General features: G+C 38.1%; 1 protein-coding gene across 1 annotated transcript in view; it reads right to left on the bottom strand.

Annotated features, from left to right (window-relative positions):
* Positions 1 to 2288: 2288 nt before the first annotated feature.
* Ptpn20 (protein tyrosine phosphatase, non-receptor type 20) overlaps positions 2289 to 18189 on the bottom strand; it is a 50276-nt gene continuing 34375 nt past the window's right edge. Inside the window, exons 3-7 of the mRNA XM_023701314.1 lie at positions 14710 to 14722; positions 13034 to 13389; positions 9102 to 9317; positions 3138 to 3200; positions 2289 to 2354 (exon numbers count right to left, since the gene is read on the bottom strand). Coding sequence (XP_023557082.1) covers positions 2289 to 2354; positions 3138 to 3200; positions 9102 to 9317; positions 13034 to 13389; positions 14710 to 14722 — 714 coding nt within the window. The remainder of the gene's footprint in view (positions 2355 to 3137; positions 3201 to 9101; positions 9318 to 13033; positions 13390 to 14709; positions 14723 to 18189) is intronic.

Genomic DNA, 18189 nt, shown 5'->3' on the forward strand with positions numbered 1-18189 from the left:
GTACCATGTACAGGTCCAAATTCCCTATAATGAGTGTGATCATTATGCATATCTAAATTGTACCAATAAACTTAAAGAGAAAACAAACACAATTGTCATTTCAATATTTATTCATTTAATTTCACTGGAAAATTAGTAATTGTCAGCTATAAAAATGTAAGGCATACAATAAAGGAAGGCTATGTTTAACATCAAGACCTGAAGGACTTTTCTTTATAACTTCTGATGGCCAGATAAGTAAAAATAATTCAGACAATACACAGTAAATAGTTTCACTTAAATAACAGTGTAAATCTTTTTCAGGATAATTATTATACATTATGCTACTCTTCTAAACAGAAGACAAATTAAATTATACATACAAATATTAAAAGTCAATCACCAAAATAAAATTAATATTTTAACAGACTATTATTTATATAAAATTTTTGTTTGGTTTGTTTTCCAAGACAGAGCTCACTATGACCCAGACTGATCTTGAACTTTCAGTCTCCCTGCCTCATCATCCTGAGTTTTGGCATTATAGGCTACTGTCACCATCCCCAGCTATACACACTGTAGATAGCTAGAATCAACAATTTTATTTAATATCAAACATGTTTCTGGAATATAATTATATTTAAAATGAGAATTATCAATTTTAATTCAACCAATTCCAGTATGCAATTAGTCAAAGGAATAAAATAAGCCCTTTAAAATTAGAAAGGGTACTATTAGTAATTTTTCAATACATAAAATATTCTGATATCTACTGAAGCACACTATACAAGACATCTATGAATGGCTTTGTGGCTTATAATTAGATGTTCCTGGGAAAAAAATTAACTGACCAAAATATCACTATAATTTTAAGAAGCAAGTCCTTAATTTTTTTTATCGTACTTTTATTTTAAAGAGAAAAAAATTCAAAACAAGATAATAGGAGGGTAACAATGGTTAACACACTGAGTATTGTTATCATTAAATTATCTACTCAGAGTGTAGGATATCAGCATTTAATTGTCCAAATGATATTAGCAGAAAAATTTCTTTACAATTAATTAAGAAATTGGCAGTAGTGTAACTATTTTAACAATCTTTTGCATATGTATATTTTTTCGTTTTGATTTTCCCTTCCTTTTCTCCATTCTCCTACTGTAGTTTATATTTCCTCTCAAAGTTTTGAAGCAAGTCCTTTAATGGGATAAATGTAATAGGGCCAGAATCTTTTACCCTTTCAAAACTAAAGTATGAAAAATTTTATTACAGAACTATGAACTTGGTTTTCCCAAATCGAGGTTCCAACTCCAACATCCAAATGTTTTCAGAAGTGGAGCAGCAATAGAAAGAAATGCTTTGATGGAACTTGGAAAAGGAGAGAACTATCACAGATCTGAGCTTGCAAAACATATCTGATGTAAGAGATACCCCAAATGACTCCATTACATAACAATGCTTATATCAAAGTTTACTGGTTAGCTGAAAAGGAAGAGGCAAATAAAATGTAATATCTGCTTTAACAAGGTGGACTGAGTAATGTTAAGTGTTAGGGTGGGGTAGGAAAGAAGTCAGCCAGCCAAGAACATTTCCTCTTGGACTTTCTCCATAAACATCTATTTTAGTTCTGGACTGCTCACCAGGGTACCCATGTGATAGAGCGAGGGGACTCTGTCCTCCCACAGGATGATTCCAGGAGCCCTGGGGCACTGTCTGGGAAGGAAGATACACCTTGGAAGCTCCTCAAGTCCCATGGGAACATAGCAAATGGAAGCCAATTTATGTCACAAGTTAATCCATCCTAGTTGGACTCCTTTTAGATTGAATTATTGAAATACCAGTTGGGTACACAAACTGTAGCTAAAGAACATGGCTAAACATCTGTCTTGAAAATGCTTGTGAGGGGGGCAGAAATATCAAGCTGTCATTTATTGGCCCAATCTTTTCTCAGAATAAGGGTTCATAAAGGCCTGGAAATCCTCAGCTTCCCTTGGCCACCTGCCCAAATAAAACTTTAACAGGCACAGTTAGGCCTTTTACTGGGCTCTACAATCCCTTCAATTAAATAGCCAAGCTGCAGAGTTGTTTTATATAACCTTTGTTTCACTGGAAAATGCGGGAGAGTACTATGCTATTGTCCAGAAAGATCAAGAGTCAGCACTGGTCACCCCACCCTGAATGATGCTGCCTTTGGAGATTTAGGAAAAAAATAATGCACCAAGAAAGCACACTGTGTGCAGACCCAAGTCCTTCAGTGCTTCTCAAACTCCAAACCACTTGGTAATTACAACAGGAAACAATAGAAGTCTTTTCTATTCTAAAACCAGAAGTTTCCTAAGGACTTTGAGGATAATTTCATAGGTAAAGCAATACTGCTCCTGTAAGCAGACACATGAAAAACAACACAATGATAAGTAATTGAAAACCAATATCCACTTTTAGAGAACACATCTATAACTTTTTTAGCCAGAAGGAAAGTTTCCAAAGAACAACAAATATTTGCCTACAAACATTTAAGAACAGCTTTATATAAACATATTTTTAAAATATGAGAAGGTCTAATGATCATAGTATAGTTAACTAAAGGCTTAACTAAACTGAGAAGCACCTCCCTGTCCTCAATTTCCTTACATCTTGCTGGGTGTGTGTGTGTGCATGTGTGTACACATATACACATGGATATATCAATACATATGTGTGTATATACATATGTTAGTGGTTATTATAGTCTCTTGATCACCTTTCTCAGTGATTAATAATCTATAATATAAGCACTATCTTTTTATAATATGCCAATAACCTCAATTCTAGTGGTGACTATATATCACAAGCTGCTATCCAGAAATTTATTTTTAAATTTTTGGTTATGTTACTTTGATGCATAGCTTTATCTAGCAGGCCTATGACTTCAGTGATGCAGCTGCCTATGGGCCCTGCCTCCACCTTGATCTGAGTGAGCTGAAGGAGCTGGCTTCATTGGTTTGAACCAGAAGGATGCATGGATGGATAACACCAGAGTAAAACTACCTCCACTGATGCCACCACAACACAGTAAGGCTTCAGTAAGACCATGTAAGAAACCAAGCTTTTGAAGTATAAAATGTACACATTGCTAGTCTATATCAAGTTTCCTTGTTAGAACTCACATGGGGAAAGCTTACCTTTGTCTGAATCATGCCGTAACGTTGCTCTCTCATTTGTGTCACTATATTCGTGATGTCAAACTGTAAAAGGATGACAGTAACTTTGTATTATCTATACAAGGGAAAGACAGACCAACTGGTTGGTAAAATATTCCATATCATTATCCAGTAATATAGATGGCACGATGGGACCAGAAAGATCTCACTGCTAACCATAAGAAAATGTGCTTTTGAAAACCCTAGTAGAATGGGTAAGGTTTGTTTTAAAAGTTTTAAGGAGAATGAAAGAAATCATCATTTAAATAAGAAATGGTCTTGAATAAACAAAATCTCTAAAAGAAGTAACAACAGGTACCCATGTGTGCCTCTCTGTGTTATCCAGAAGAATAACTAAAAGCAGCTATGCAATTCTGGAAAAGCACAGAAGACCTCTAGTTGCAAGAGTAGCCATGCTGATTTTCATACACACAGCCCATAGACCTGAGTAGAGATGCAGCCACAGTGAGCCGGCAGTAGATTCCACTCTTGTGAGGAGAGAGCAGTCCACATAAGATGAGGCCAGAGTCTGGCAGTGCTAGTAACCTGTGGGCCAGTCTGACACTGAAGGCCTCAAGGAGTGCAATCAACTATGTGGGATGTGGGCCAGCTAGGGCACTGCAAAGTCCTGTGGGTATCATGTGGTAGGTACCCTCTCAATTATTACTCAAAGTATCCATAAGTTTAAAAGGCAGACATCCCTTTATTTTTATATTTTTATAATGATTTAAAAGTATACTTAAAGCCTGTAAGAACTTTATTTTTTAATAAAGAGAAGGTCCTATGTTCCTTTACCTTATTCCCCCATTGAAACCAGTCTTTTATATTATGGTATAATATAAAAACCAGGAAACTTCCTTGGGAAGATGTGCAGGACTTGCTCAGATAGCGCCAGTTTCCTAGGTGCCCCGAACACCTGTGAAGACCCACACAGCCACAGCTGCAGCAAGAGGAAGAGGTATTCTGCCACAATAGTTCCCTACACTCTCCCTTGAGACATACACCCACACCCAATTCCTAGCCTGAGAGTCAGCAAGCAAGCCGCTGTCTCTGTAGCTCTCTTATTTCAGAAGGTTTTATGAGTAGAATCATTCAACCTCTAACCCTTTACTATGTGACTTTTACTCGGCAAAACTGCCATGAGATCCATCAAACTGTTCCATGTATCCATGACCCATTCCTTATTATTGCTAAATTACACTCCATAGTACTGAGGTGCATCAGTTTGTGTAGCAACTACCTCTCTAAAGAACATCTGGGTTGTTTCTCATTTTTATTATGATACATAATCTGCTGGGAACATTTGTATACAAGTTTTTATATAACAATAAATTTTCATTTCTGGGATAAATGCCCAAGGGTTCCATTGCAAGGTTAATATTTAAGTTCAGTTTTTGTGTCTTTAACAATAGCTGATACACAATGTTCTGGAGCAGCTGTACATTCTACTGTGGGACTACAGGTAATGTATGAATAATCTAGTTGTCTAAAGCTTCACCTGCATTTGGTGCTGTTACCATTCTTTTTTTTTTTTTTTAATGTATTTAGTACAAGGTTTACAGGGTCTCACTACACAGATTGGACTTGTAGTGATCCTTCCTGTTTATCAGCCTCCCAAGCGCTGGGAGTACAGGTGTGTGCCACCACACTGTCTCAATCACTGTCTCAGCATGCCCCAGGGTCAAGGCCAGCATGGCAGGCCGGGGATCGACCATTCTTACATTGGCCTTTCTGACAAGTGTGTACAACAGCTTCCCATGGCTTTTATTTGCATTTCCTCAGAGATGTCTCTTCATGTGTTGGTCATCTACACACTCACTTTGGTGAAAAGTCTGTTCATGTCTTTTGGTTATTTCTAACTGGTTTGTTTCTTTATTACTACTGATTTTTGAGCATTTCTTATATGTTCTAGATTCATAACTTTTCTTGGATATGTGGCTTGAAAATAACTTGTCTGAGTCTGTAGCTTGTATTTTTATCTTCTTAATAGAAGGTATTTCATAGAACAAACTAGTCCAGAAAAATAAAGAAGGACATATTGTTTGGAGAAAAAGAGAGACATCTATTTTTAGATCATCTATGTATGAAATCTCAGAAATCTAAAAGAAAAAAAAAAACTCTCAAATCTAACAGGTTAGTTCAGGTAGTTCAGAGGATACAAAATCCATGTACAAAAATCAACTGCATTCATTGTGATGAACATATGGGAATTAAATAAAAATGCAATGTCATTTGTAAATGCTCCAAAGAAAATGAAATAAAATAAATCTAATAAATTCCATGTAAGATCCATATACCACAAGTTACAAAACATTAAAGAAAGAACACAAATACCTAAACAGAGAGACATCAAGTGTTTTGGTTTAGTCCTAAATGCCCCCCTAAGCCCTTATGAGTTTGGAAGGTAAATGGATAACGGGGATACTATCCTGGTAAGTTGAGTGGGCTGTTAATGAGAGGCAGGTCACTGGGGGTATGACCTTGGAGGGTGCATCTCCCTCCCTGGGTCCTCCCTTCTCTATCTCAGGGTTGCCATAGGATAAGCATCTGTCCTCTGCCTAGACCCTTCCACCTTCCTTTTCTTCCCTGAGCAGCTGTGGACTGAAACATGTATAAAAACTTTAAGCCAAATTAAAATTCTCCTCCTTTAAGTTATAGGTGTTGGGAGTTTTGTCCCAGCAATGAGAAAGTTGCTAAGATGCCAAGTTCTTGGATTGAATGTAAAGATGTCAGGTCTTCCAGACTGATCTATAGAGTTAAAGCAATTTTTACCAAAATCACAGCAAGTTTTCTGTATAGATATAGACAAGCTAATTCTAAATTTATATGGGAAGATTCAGATCCTAGAGCAGCTAACAATTTTGAAAAAGAAGAAAAAGAAGAAGAAATCACTCATCTGATGTCTAAATTACTATATATCTACAGTAAATCAAAGAATGGTACAGCCAGATTCACAGATTAATAGAACAGAATAGGAAAACAGATATAGGTTTGTATGTCCAATGATTTTTGACAAAGATGTAACAGCAAATCAATTCAGGAAGAATATAGCCTTTTCAAGAAATAGTACTATACGAGTTGGGTAATTTATAGGTCAAAAAACAAAGTGAAATAACCTAAACATCACATTTTATATATAAAACTTAGAATGTACCATAAATTTAAATCTAAAATATGCAAGTACAGAATTTTTAGGAAACAATAACAAGAATTTTAAGATAAAATCTTTAGGGTCTAGGCTAAACAATGAATCCTTAAACTTGACATAAAGGATATGTCAAGAAAAACTGACAAATGTATCTCATCAAAATTAAAAACCTGGGGGCCTGGGATATATCTCAGCAGCTTGAGTGCCTGCCTGGCAAGCGCAAGGTCCCAAGTTTGATCTTCAGTACTGAAAGAAAAAAAAAAAAAAAGGAGTAGATTCAAAATTAAAAATCTATACTTTTAAAAGAATCTTTACAAGTTATAAATAATACTGGGCTGGCCAAATAGCTCAGTAGATTAAAGCACCTGCAAGCAGTTGCAAGTGCCAGGGGTTCTATCCCTGGACCTGCCATGCTGGCCCCGCCCCTGGGGTGCACTGAGAGGACAATTGAGAGTGGGCGTGATGGCGTGAGCCTGTAATCCCAGTTCTTGGGAGGCTGTACACAGGTGGGTCACGACTAGTCTGATCTAGTAATGAGAAACTGAATACCCTATAGAGGCTTCCCTAAAATACAAATTCAAAAAAAAAAGTTATAAATAATACTGAGTATTAGGTAAATTATGGAAATGAATCTGTACTATTAATCTTTAAAATTAATTTACTGATGATAAAACAAGTTTCACTGGAATACTTGGTTAAGAAAAGACAGATTTTAGAACATGGCTGGTTGATGAAACAGTAATTTGCCTGGAAATTATGCTTCCTCAGAGATTAACTTTTATATTACTGATTGTGAATTACTAAAACCACACCTGTGTTACCTGCCAGGATGTACTAGCTAATAAAGCAAAGGGTCCACTAATTTATGTGTGATTTACAATTTTGAAAGAATTCAAAAACAAAATATTTTCTAGAATGTTGAAAGTCAGAAGGAGCTGATATTCAAGATTTCACACATAACATTAATGCTCTGCAGACTTCTTGGGAAATAGTGCTTTGATTTGCTAAGGCTAAAATCCATGCAAACTGTCAAGACAATGGTGAAAATGGTCCACACAATGTTTTCCTGGAAATTCTGGCTAATAGCCAAAAAAAAAGTTGTTTTCTAATGACAGCACAGCTTGATGAGTCTGGCTAATGATAAAATTGTACTAACTTACAAAAGTAGTAAAGTATCACTGCAATTAAATAAATTTAGAGATACTACTAACAGCAATTCTTTCAGTATATGAGAAGAAAATGTTGTGATAAGAATTCTTTTCTTCAGCTTGATTACTAAGAAACACAACTGCATACAAACTGAAAGCACTACACTGTCAACAAATACAACTTGAAGTTTAAGTTTCATGTACAATGAAAATTTAAGTCTTGTGTATATGATAGTCTGGCAGTAAATCTGTAATGACCAAGAAAAAGAATATGATGTAGTTACACAGACTAAGGAATGTCAGAAGATAAATCAACACGCTGCTTCACCTCGAGTCTTGCTCACGGTAGGCGTTTGGGTCAAGGAGATGAAGCCCTCAGGAAGGGATAATACTGAGATCTTGCCCTTGTGGGGCTGCATTAGTCACCACTGGGCTGTGCTGTTAGACAGCAGTCTGAGCCCTGTGCTATCTCTCCGGGCTGCACTTGCCTCCCTTTCTTTTTGTACCACAAGCTGAAACAGCATTAGGCCCTCACCAGATATGCTGCCTGATCTTGGACTTCCCAGCCTCCAGAACTCAGAGACAAAATGAAACTGTACAATAAACTTTTCTTTCATAAAAAAATTCTGCTACCCTAACAGAAAAGGTGCTAAAAGAAAGCATGCCCACTGACCACGCTGTGCTTACTCTCTGCTTACAGTTAACTTGCTGCAGATAATAGGCATGTTGTGGTTAGTACAGTTTGTGAGGAGACTGGAGAAGAGTATTAAGAGAAGAACATGTAAGAGAGACCATCAGGCAAATGCCAGGAGGCTTGACCTAAGCTTCAGAAAAGTCAGACTGCTCCTCAACTCCCTACTTGATGTTATCTCAGGGGGAGAGCTGGGTCACAGCACCCTTTCCTCTACCAGCAAGGAAGCCTTCTGCTATGGGGGTGACTGTGAGGGCAGAAGTTTGACACTTGTTCTGATAACAGCATTACTCTGCCGAATGCGCTGCCTCAGCAAATGTCTCAACTATGCCCTCGCTGCTGAGCATGAATCCCCATGATGTAGTTCAGTGAGTCCATCTTTTGGGCCACAGGCTTAAAGTTGCATTCCTAATCATTTAGTCCACAGTAAAGAAAACAGTGTAATCACCCACCAAATTTAGGAAGAGAGTGAAGAGATGTTAAGGCTTGACATATCCACCCTTATGTTATATACAAGAAAACTGGGTTTCATTCAGGGTGAGCAACTTATACAGTCACTAAAATGCAAAGCATGTAATATAACTGGGTCAGACCCAGGAACATCTCATTACTGCTGAAGTCATCAAGTTTTTTCACTGGGCTCACATACTTGTTATTTCTGTCATTAAAATCAGACCTTCCTCACTGACATTCTCCAGCAAGACATTAGAAGCCATGTGTGGGAATGGAGGAAAGAAAAATGAAAAAGAACTCTCATTTCCTGAGTATGTGCTGTATCCCAAACACTATCCTAAGCCATTTATTTCCATCCCACTCTAATCTTCACAACCACCCAGCAAACTGCAGCAAGCAGTATAAGAACCAGGGTTCCCAAATGCCCTGCTTCATTCATGTAACAGTCTGCTAAAAGTAGCACACTCACAAATAGCACCAAAGTCCCTGCTTGATGGCACACTTACTAAATAGTTCTTTTCAATGGCACAGAATGCGACGTCTGCACATATGAACACCCCAGTCCGGCCAACACCAGCGCTGCAGTGCACAACCATGGGCCCTGTGCAGTGGCTCTTCCTCACATACCGGACATACTTTATGAAGCAGTCTGTTGAGGCAGGAATCCCATGGTCTGCCCAGTTAGTGAACTGTAAGTGTTTCACAGTGAGACTAGTTCCTGTCTGTTGGGGAGAGACAGAGTTACTTATTTCATAGATTAGCTCATTTGAATTTCTAACATACCAGTAGTAACAGTGGCTATATAGTACATATTACACAGGTATTATGTAGAGCATTCAGAGAGTATTCAAACCTAATTTTGATGTTTATAACAATTCTGGAAATTTCCAGGTTTAGAGAATTTTTCCATTTTATGAAGTTGAACACAGTAGTAGTAAAAGAAAGAATGCTAACAGGTGACACAAATCAAGTACCTACCACATGCTAGGTACCATGGTGGAATCTCATATGAATTACCTCATTGGATCCCTCATCAGCCCTATGAGGTCATACTATTTTATACTCATGTAACAGATTAGGAATAGAGTCTGGGAGATGTATGGCAATCGAGCAGGCTCACTGTTTAGAGCTGGGAATCTACTGCAGGCTTCCTGCATCCTAACCTACCATCTTTAACTGTACCATGAAGCTTTAAAATTTCAAAATAGTTAAAAAAGGTAGGCTGACACATTAGGCATAAGGCCCAAACCCAGAAATCACTCTTAACTTTTATATGATAAGCCAAGTTTAATAAGAACAGGCAGGAGCTGACCAGGGAGACTCTGAGCTCCTCTAGTGGAGTGGACAGAAAGGCTAAGAACCAGAGTAGGCTCCAGCCTACTTGAAATGGAGTGATAAAAAAATTCCTCAGGAGAAACAGATAAAACACTTGGGCTTTCCTCATATCCTATCCCAAAGAAATGTTACCTTCCCCCAAGCAGGTGGTTTTCTGGACTTGAATTGCAGTCTTTTGGGGACTGAGCCCATGGCATCCTCTCCTGCTGCAGACAGACCACTCTCTACACTCACAGGTGCCAGCTCCTTATACATCATCTTCCCCTGTCTCCTTGTCTCTCTCCCTGCCTCTTTATGAACATGTACACATGCTGCTGGTTGTATGCTCTGCATAACCCTAATAAAGGATCCTTCATTAAATCCTCCATTATTTAACACAGTTTTCTACCTTACCTGAAATCATAAAGCTAGGAAACTCCCAAGTCACTTTGTGTACTGATGTTTTCTATATGTTATAATATTTGACAATGGCAAAAATGACCCAAGATCTGCAAATAGCAATGGGGAGGAGGAGGCATAGTAAAAACATCTTATAATACCAAGTAGAAAACTCAAATTTTAACCACTGGTGCATGAAGTTGAACAACAGACACAATACTTAAAAATTTCATGGAAGGGTACAGCTGCCATACCCCATACATCAGCAGTTAAATGAATCCTACTACCACTGACCTCTCTAGATCTCCCTGACTTCCTGATACAGTACCTGAAGACAGAGCTCTTGGTGAAGACTTTCTGACTATGAACACCACATGGGCCTCAGCCCAAAGACCACCAACACAGATGCCAAAGCTACATAGGCTGACTTTGAATCCTTGGAGGCAGACCCTCTGTGCCCCACACTTGACCTATCTTCTTTCCTTCTCTATTAGACTGTAAGTGCTCCAAGAATAACAACTCTGCTCATCGTCTCTGCCCAGGAAAATGGGAAGTATCCAGGACACCCACCACTTCTGCCATGCATTATTGCTTTATTGTATAAAAAGCAAGGCTCTTCATATCCCCTGACTTCCACTTCTCACTGTGATCGTGCTTTGGCCAATCATCCACATTCACTGAGGGGTCCACCCTTATTTCCTCTACAAATTCTGACATCTTCAGAGCACACTCATGTTTGAGCAGCCCCAAAGATACTGTGACCTCACAATACTTTTATTTCTTGTGCAGGGGAGACCACTCCTTTCTCCCAGTCCTCAAAATGATGACTACTCTTAGATTTACTTCACCTATAAGGTCTACCATCAAACATATTCCCTTTCTCAGACTCCAACATCAGTTTATAAGTAGAAGCTCCTATACTACACTGTGCTTCACTTTAAGCCAACAGTAACATGGCCAAGCGCAGTCCCTTGTAGCCTCTATTTATTCCTCATCGACTGGTCCTCTCATGCTAATAACATCTCTTAAGCAACCAGACTTCATGGCTGATGACCAGAGTGATTTTCTCACCAAACTGTTGACTCCTTTGATCTTTTGAACTTTGCCACATGTACTAGATAGCATTCTACAATGCATCAGTCCTATGATCTGTGCTCAGGAATCCCATAGTTGTGCCACTGGGAAGAAAATAATCACATGGATGTCACATGCATATTTTGTTGCTGTTACAAATTTATGGGCTCAATCTTAGCATTGCTTGTCAACTCTTTTTTTGGTCATTGTCTGTGCCAATCAACCTCTTTGGTGATGACTCCAATCTTCAATGGCTTTCTTCAGTGTTCCTATTCAACTCCTACCCCTTTTTGCTCCTATTGAACACATTCTATTACCAACCTGCTAATCCAATCCACTGAAGTGATGTAACTCATCACCTCCTCAAATAATTCCATTACTATTTTCCAAATCTGTTAAAGCAAGGAATCCATGAATTATTTTGAACTGTTGCTTCCCAATAGAACATTCTACAGTAATACAAATGTCCTATAGCTGCACTGTGAGATATGGCAGCCACTAATAGATATCATTAACAAGCATTTAAATGTTAATGCAGGTGAGAAACTAAATTTGTAATTTAATGTGAGTTAAATAACTTATGTGTAAACTTAACCAGTCAGGTGCAGTACCACATTAAATAGCATAATTTTCAGTCCCTCTTTATATCATTGTCACAAGTCACATGTAAATCTACCAATTTTATCTGCAAAATACTTGTTGTTCTGTACTACCCATCCCAATGCCAGCCAGTCTGGTTGACCATGCTATTCACTTGGCTAAATTTTTCAATTACTCCAAATATTTTTATTATAAAGTTCATACTTCTTTGTTGAAATAAAACATTTCATATTTTCTCACTGGTTCCTACCTAACTTCTATAGCTTCATTTTATCTCTCTTTACTACCTGTCATGTAAATATTACATTCTTGAAATAAATTCATATAGATAGCCCATGCAACTTTATACTGGATCATCTATGTCCCTTTTCTTTTCTATCTTCCTCATTTTGGTAATTATCAACTCAGACATCACCTCTCCCAGTGAACATTACCCCATGTATTCTATGGCACTGAGCACAGCAACTCAAGTGTCAAGTGAGTATATCAAATCCTCATACTCAATATTAATAGTGCCCACGGGGGCCGGGGAGATGGCTCAGTGGAATAAGTGCTTCCCTAGCAAGCGCAAGGGTCTGAGTTCAATCCCCAGTTCTGAAAAAAAAAAAAAAAAAAGTAGCGCCCACGGCTGTTGAGTAGTACATGTTAATGACTTAAAACATATCTGCCACACTTGCAAAAACTACAAAAGTACATCACTGGATGAGACAACTTTTAATATTCTCTCTCTTTAATCTACCTCTCATTATCAATTAAAAATCTTTTTTGTGGATATCGTATACGGAGTAACTACTTTGAAGATGATACACATTGTTAATGATTAACTATTATTATTTTGTTACTGTTTTGTTGTGAAATTTTGTCATAAAAATTTTGGATTCAGTGATAGTAGAGGTGACAACATCTTAGTTTTTGCTACCAGGATGAAATAAGAAGTTACTTTAAAAAAAAATCTTATTAGTCAATGCCCCCTCCTACTTTTAACTTCTAGTCCTAATATATCTACTTAGGCAATAAAACATGTATCTAATATCAGTTTTTAAACACTTACAGATTTATTTACAACTTGAAACATTCGGATGATAAAAAATGCAAGTATCTGGTAGTTCTTCAGACAGATCCGAAACTGTGTCAATTCCAAAGGCTCCTCTTGAGAAATGGGCCAGTAATTGTGGCATTTGGTAATTCCATCTTCTATATTTCTGGTTACCATAGCAATAACATTAGAATTATGTTCAAAAACCATTTGCCAAAAGTCATCTGTGGTGTCTGGCAGTGGTCCTTGAGTAGCAATATAAAAATATTGTTCTCCATGATTGATTATTCTAATATAACTGGCATTAATGTAGTCCGGGTTTTTTTGAAGAACAACACGTGTTGAATCATCTATTACAGAAACAGAAACATCTGATAAAAGTGGAAGATGTAACATACCCAGTCCTCAAACAGATAACTATGTATACTTCTTTAACCAATACAGAAGATGGTATAGGAAATTCTATTCAGAAGGATTGAGTTCACGAGTTTTAATCCTTCCCTCCACGGAGTCTATTGGTATGACCTAGAAGATATACAATTAAGGAAGAATGTTTTTAGCACCCAGGCATTTGCGAGTTTCCTTAGATATGGTACAGGAAGGCCTACACCTAGGAAGGTATGTGCTGGAAGGTATATATAGTTTGTAAAAGGAGAGAACAAAGGAACAAAGGAGGAAATTCTGAGGCAGTAAGTAAATGTCATTTTCCTCCAAATCTGGCAAGCCTGCAAATATACAGCAGCAGGGACCAGGGACTTTGATCATTGCTTTGGAGAACCTAGGGTTAGTGGAACTCCACCAGTTGCTCTATACAAGGCAGCCCTCACCGGTTAAAATAGTATGCTAATCAAAGCAAACATATGGTGGCAAGAGGAGGATTCGAGGGCATTTGCTTCGTGCTGCAAGGATTTGTCTAACATGTATTGTTACAGCAAATATGAGAGGCACAACCTAGCTGCTTGATCCACTAATAAACCGTGCTGCCCCGTGGAGCATTTTCTTCACTTGACATAACCATCTGGATTTCCATTGCTAGCACTGATCTCAAGTAGAGAAGTGACCAAAGTGAGGAGGTCCCTTCCTTGACATGTGCCCTGACCAATCACCCCTTCTAACACTCAGGAACATGTGGCCCCGTCATGTATCAAATATGCTATGTAGCAAATATCTGAACAAGGTAACACAATTTTTGACAGAACCCCTTGCAAATTCCAACATAGCATGCAGAATCCTTCTCTTGTAAATATGAATGAAATAGGAAAAACAACTGCTAGACATATAAATACCTAACATTCCAAAAAAGAGATCACTCTGAAAACTTGCAACAAATGACTTGCTGTCCATAAAATGGAAGAATGCCTTAAAAACTCCTAATTATATTTTAAATAAAATAGAAACATTATTTATATGTATAATAACAAAACATATTGATGTATGTTATAATATTAAATTATAAAGGAAGTGACAATAGCATTGTGAGACCCGTGTTTTTGTGTGTATGTAGGAGATATCATCTGATAATAAGTCTGATACAAGTATCCAGCAAAATATTAGCAGAAGTTAGTTTATTATTTAATTAGTGAGTATGATTTTAAAGCAGAAAAACGTGTCTTAATTTTGAAAAGGAAAACTGTGAAAATTAAATAACCCAAATTAACAAATGCTTGCTTTAAGACAAAAAACACAATTACCAAATTCAAATTCCTGAAGTAGGAAGGGAACAGAAAAAACAAATCAAAGATTTAAAAAATTGGCTCAGAAGTTTTTCTTAGAACTAAAAAAAAATGACAAAAATTTCAATAATGATTTAAATGTTAAAGGACAGAGAGCCTATAGGGGCAATACAGAAAATGAATTTCAGAGCAAAGCGTACAAGGCACAATGTAAAACAGCCCAAATAATCACAGAAAAGCCTCTCAAGTAACATAGTAAGTGACCAAATGCAGTGTAGACACGTTCACCAGGTGATCTGTGTGCTTCTCCTCATAAATGGCAATCCTTTAGACACCTTCAGATAAGAAACCTTATAGGGTCTGGACCTGGAATGTCTCTTGAAGCCTAATGCACTAGGGGCTTCATATCCAATACACCTGTGTTCACAGAGGCACTTTCAGAAAGCTCTAATTTTACCAGTGCATTAATACATTGATGGATTAATAATCTAATACAATTATTGAAGGGAGATAGAAATTTAACAGTGGAAAGGACAGTCATACAGGTGTTGCCTTGAGCACTACAACTTGTCATCTTCAGCTCCTCCTCCCTTTCACTCTCCCCCTCCTGGTTGCCCTGAGGTGAGTAACTTTCCTCCTCCAAACTCTTTCTCTATGATGATCTGCTCCTCACAGGCTCAGAATCAACAGGATAATCATGAACTGAAATTTCTGCAACTGTAAGCTAAATAAATCTGTCCTTAAGTTGATCTAATCAAGTATTTTATTGCAGCAACAAAAGCTGACTACCACAGAACCTGTTCTGAATTATTTGTTTCATGTAACAGGAATTCTAGACTTCACAGTCCCAAAAGATTCTTATAATTAATGACTCTTCAATTTCAATTTTCAGAAAGAAAGGACTCACCCAGTGTCAAGCAACATTAAGAGCCACTAAGAGGCGGAGGATGTAGCTCAGTGGCAGAGCACCTTCCTAGCAAATGGGAGGCCCAGAGTTCAATCCCTGGTACCAAAAAGAAAATAGTAAAAATAAGACCAAAAAAAGTCCCTTTGGAGGAGTGTATGGGAGAGCTTCCATGCTCCCCTGCGCCCGCTGGACCCCTCTGTAACCAGCCCAGGCTCAGCGTGAGTAAGAACTTCTGCCACATTCTTGGGATCCTTCCACCCCTCCGGACCCAGCCCAGGCCTGGCTTGTGAGTGAGAACTTCCACAGTGTTCTCTGTGTCCCTCTAGACCCCGCCCAAGCCCAGGCCTGGCTAGTGTGTGGGAGAGCTTCCACACTCCCCTGTGCCTGCTGGACCCCTCCGGACCCAGCCTAGGCCTAGTGTGTGAATGAAAACTTCTGCCTCACTCTCAGGGCCCCCACCCCTCCAGACCCAGCCAAGGCCTGGCATACAGGCCTGGGGTACAACTGCAGCTGAAGTCCCTGCAGGGAGGCTAGGGGCCAGAAACACCCACCTAATGCAGGGGCAAGACATCTTGCCAGAGGGGCACAACAGGTTCACTTCCAAGAGATGCAGCAGGAAGAAGCTGAGCACAGCAGCCAGACCCAAGCCAAGCACAACTGGAGGAATTCAAACTTCATAGATCTATACCCGAATTTCAGTAGGTGCTAAGGTTATAACTGCACCAAAGCTCTACACCAAAGGTCAGAGGACACTGCTATACAAAATGACAAAGGGAAGGAGCAAAATGCAATCTCAGACCCCGATCTCACCCAGAAAAAGTGCAGAAGACACTAGCACAGAAGAAATTGGGAATAACACAGCTGGAACATCTGAATTAATAGCATCTGAAGGAAGAAATAACTACAGAAAGAAATAGAGGAACTCAGATCAGAAATAACCTCTGAAGTAAAAGAATTAATAATTACTTCTCAAGAAGACACTGATAAAAAAAATAGAGAAGATTAGAAAAACGATGGAATCCTTGAATGAGCAATATAGGAAAGAAAATACATCGCATGAAGCAGAGTAAAAGAGATATAGAGGAACTTAAAATCTCAACCACAAGCTTGAAAAGCATTTGAGTAAAAGTGAAAATAGAGTTTCAGATGTTGAAGATGCCATGGCAGCTAGTGAAAAGGTGAGAACAGATCTCTTGAAAACAACTAGGATGCAGGAAAAAATAATTCATCACCTGCAAGAGGATGCAAAGATGAGCAATATGAGACTAATCAATGACAAAGAAGGAGTCAATAAAAATGATATAAAAAGAATATGGGCAGAAGTAATAGCACAAAACTTCACAGATGTGGGGAAATAATCTGACATTCCAGTAACCAAAGCATACAGAACTCCAACTAACATCAACTAATTAAAAACACACCAAGACACACAATAGTCAAGATCCCAGAAATCCAGCACAAGAGCAATATACTGAAAGCCCCTAGAGAAAAGAAACAGATCACATTTAAAGGAAACCCAAATAGAATAATGGCAGATTTCTCTACATAAACCATGAAGTCAGGAAGAGCATGGAGCAGAGTACTCCAAGTACATTTTAAAACAAATTCCAGCCCACATTACTATAACCTGCAAAACTCTCTTTCAAGTTGGAGGGAGAAGTGAAATACTTCCATGACAAAGAACAACTAAAGAATTTCATGATGGCAAAACCAACCTACACAGACTATTGAAGATGTTCTAGAGAGGAACCAAAATGATCAGAACTCCATGAAAAAGAACAGAAGGAACCCACTAAATAGGGCAAACAAATAAACACAGGAGAAAAAGGAGTAAACAATACCAGGTAAATAACATGTCAATCATAAATCAACACATCTCAATCATAACCATCAATGTAAATGACTCAATTCACCAGTTAAGAGAAATAGATTGGCACAGTGGATTAGGAAACAAAATCCAACAATATGCTGTATATAAGAAACACACTTAACTCAAAAAGACATTCATAGGCTTAAAGTCGAAGGATAGAAAAAAATACTACATGCCCCAGTACCTCAGAAAAAAGCAGGGGTAACAATCCTGTTTTCAGACATTCTCAACTTCAAACCAAGAATGATCAAACAAAATAAAGAAGGCCACCATATACTGGTTAGGGGAAAGATTCAAGAGGAAGAGGAAACAATCATAAATATCTATGCACCAAACACAGGAGCACCCAAATATATAAGACAAATCTTAACGGACATGAAAAATCTATTATCGAAGACCAGAATCTTAACAGGAGACCTTAATACCCGCTTATCCCTAAAACAAAGGTCAAGAAGACAAAAAATTAGCAAAGAAGTAGCAGAACTGAACCAGAGCTTGGAACAAATGGACTTGGTGGACCTATACAAAGTGTTCCACCCAACAACAGCTGAATACACATTCTTTTTCAGCTGCACATGGGTCATTTTCTAAAATAGACCACATACTATTCCACAGGTCATGCGTCAGTATATGCAAGAAAACAGAAATTGTCCCATGCATATTATCTGACCACAGTGCAATGAAACTGGAAATAAATGACAAAAGAAACCAGAAAAAAACC

The sequence above is a fragment of the Octodon degus genome, unplaced genomic scaffold, assembly GCF_000260255.1.
Source record: "Octodon degus isolate 3935 unplaced genomic scaffold, OctDeg1.0 scaffold00132, whole genome shotgun sequence".
NCBI lineage: Eukaryota > Metazoa > Chordata > Mammalia > Rodentia > Octodontidae > Octodon > Octodon degus.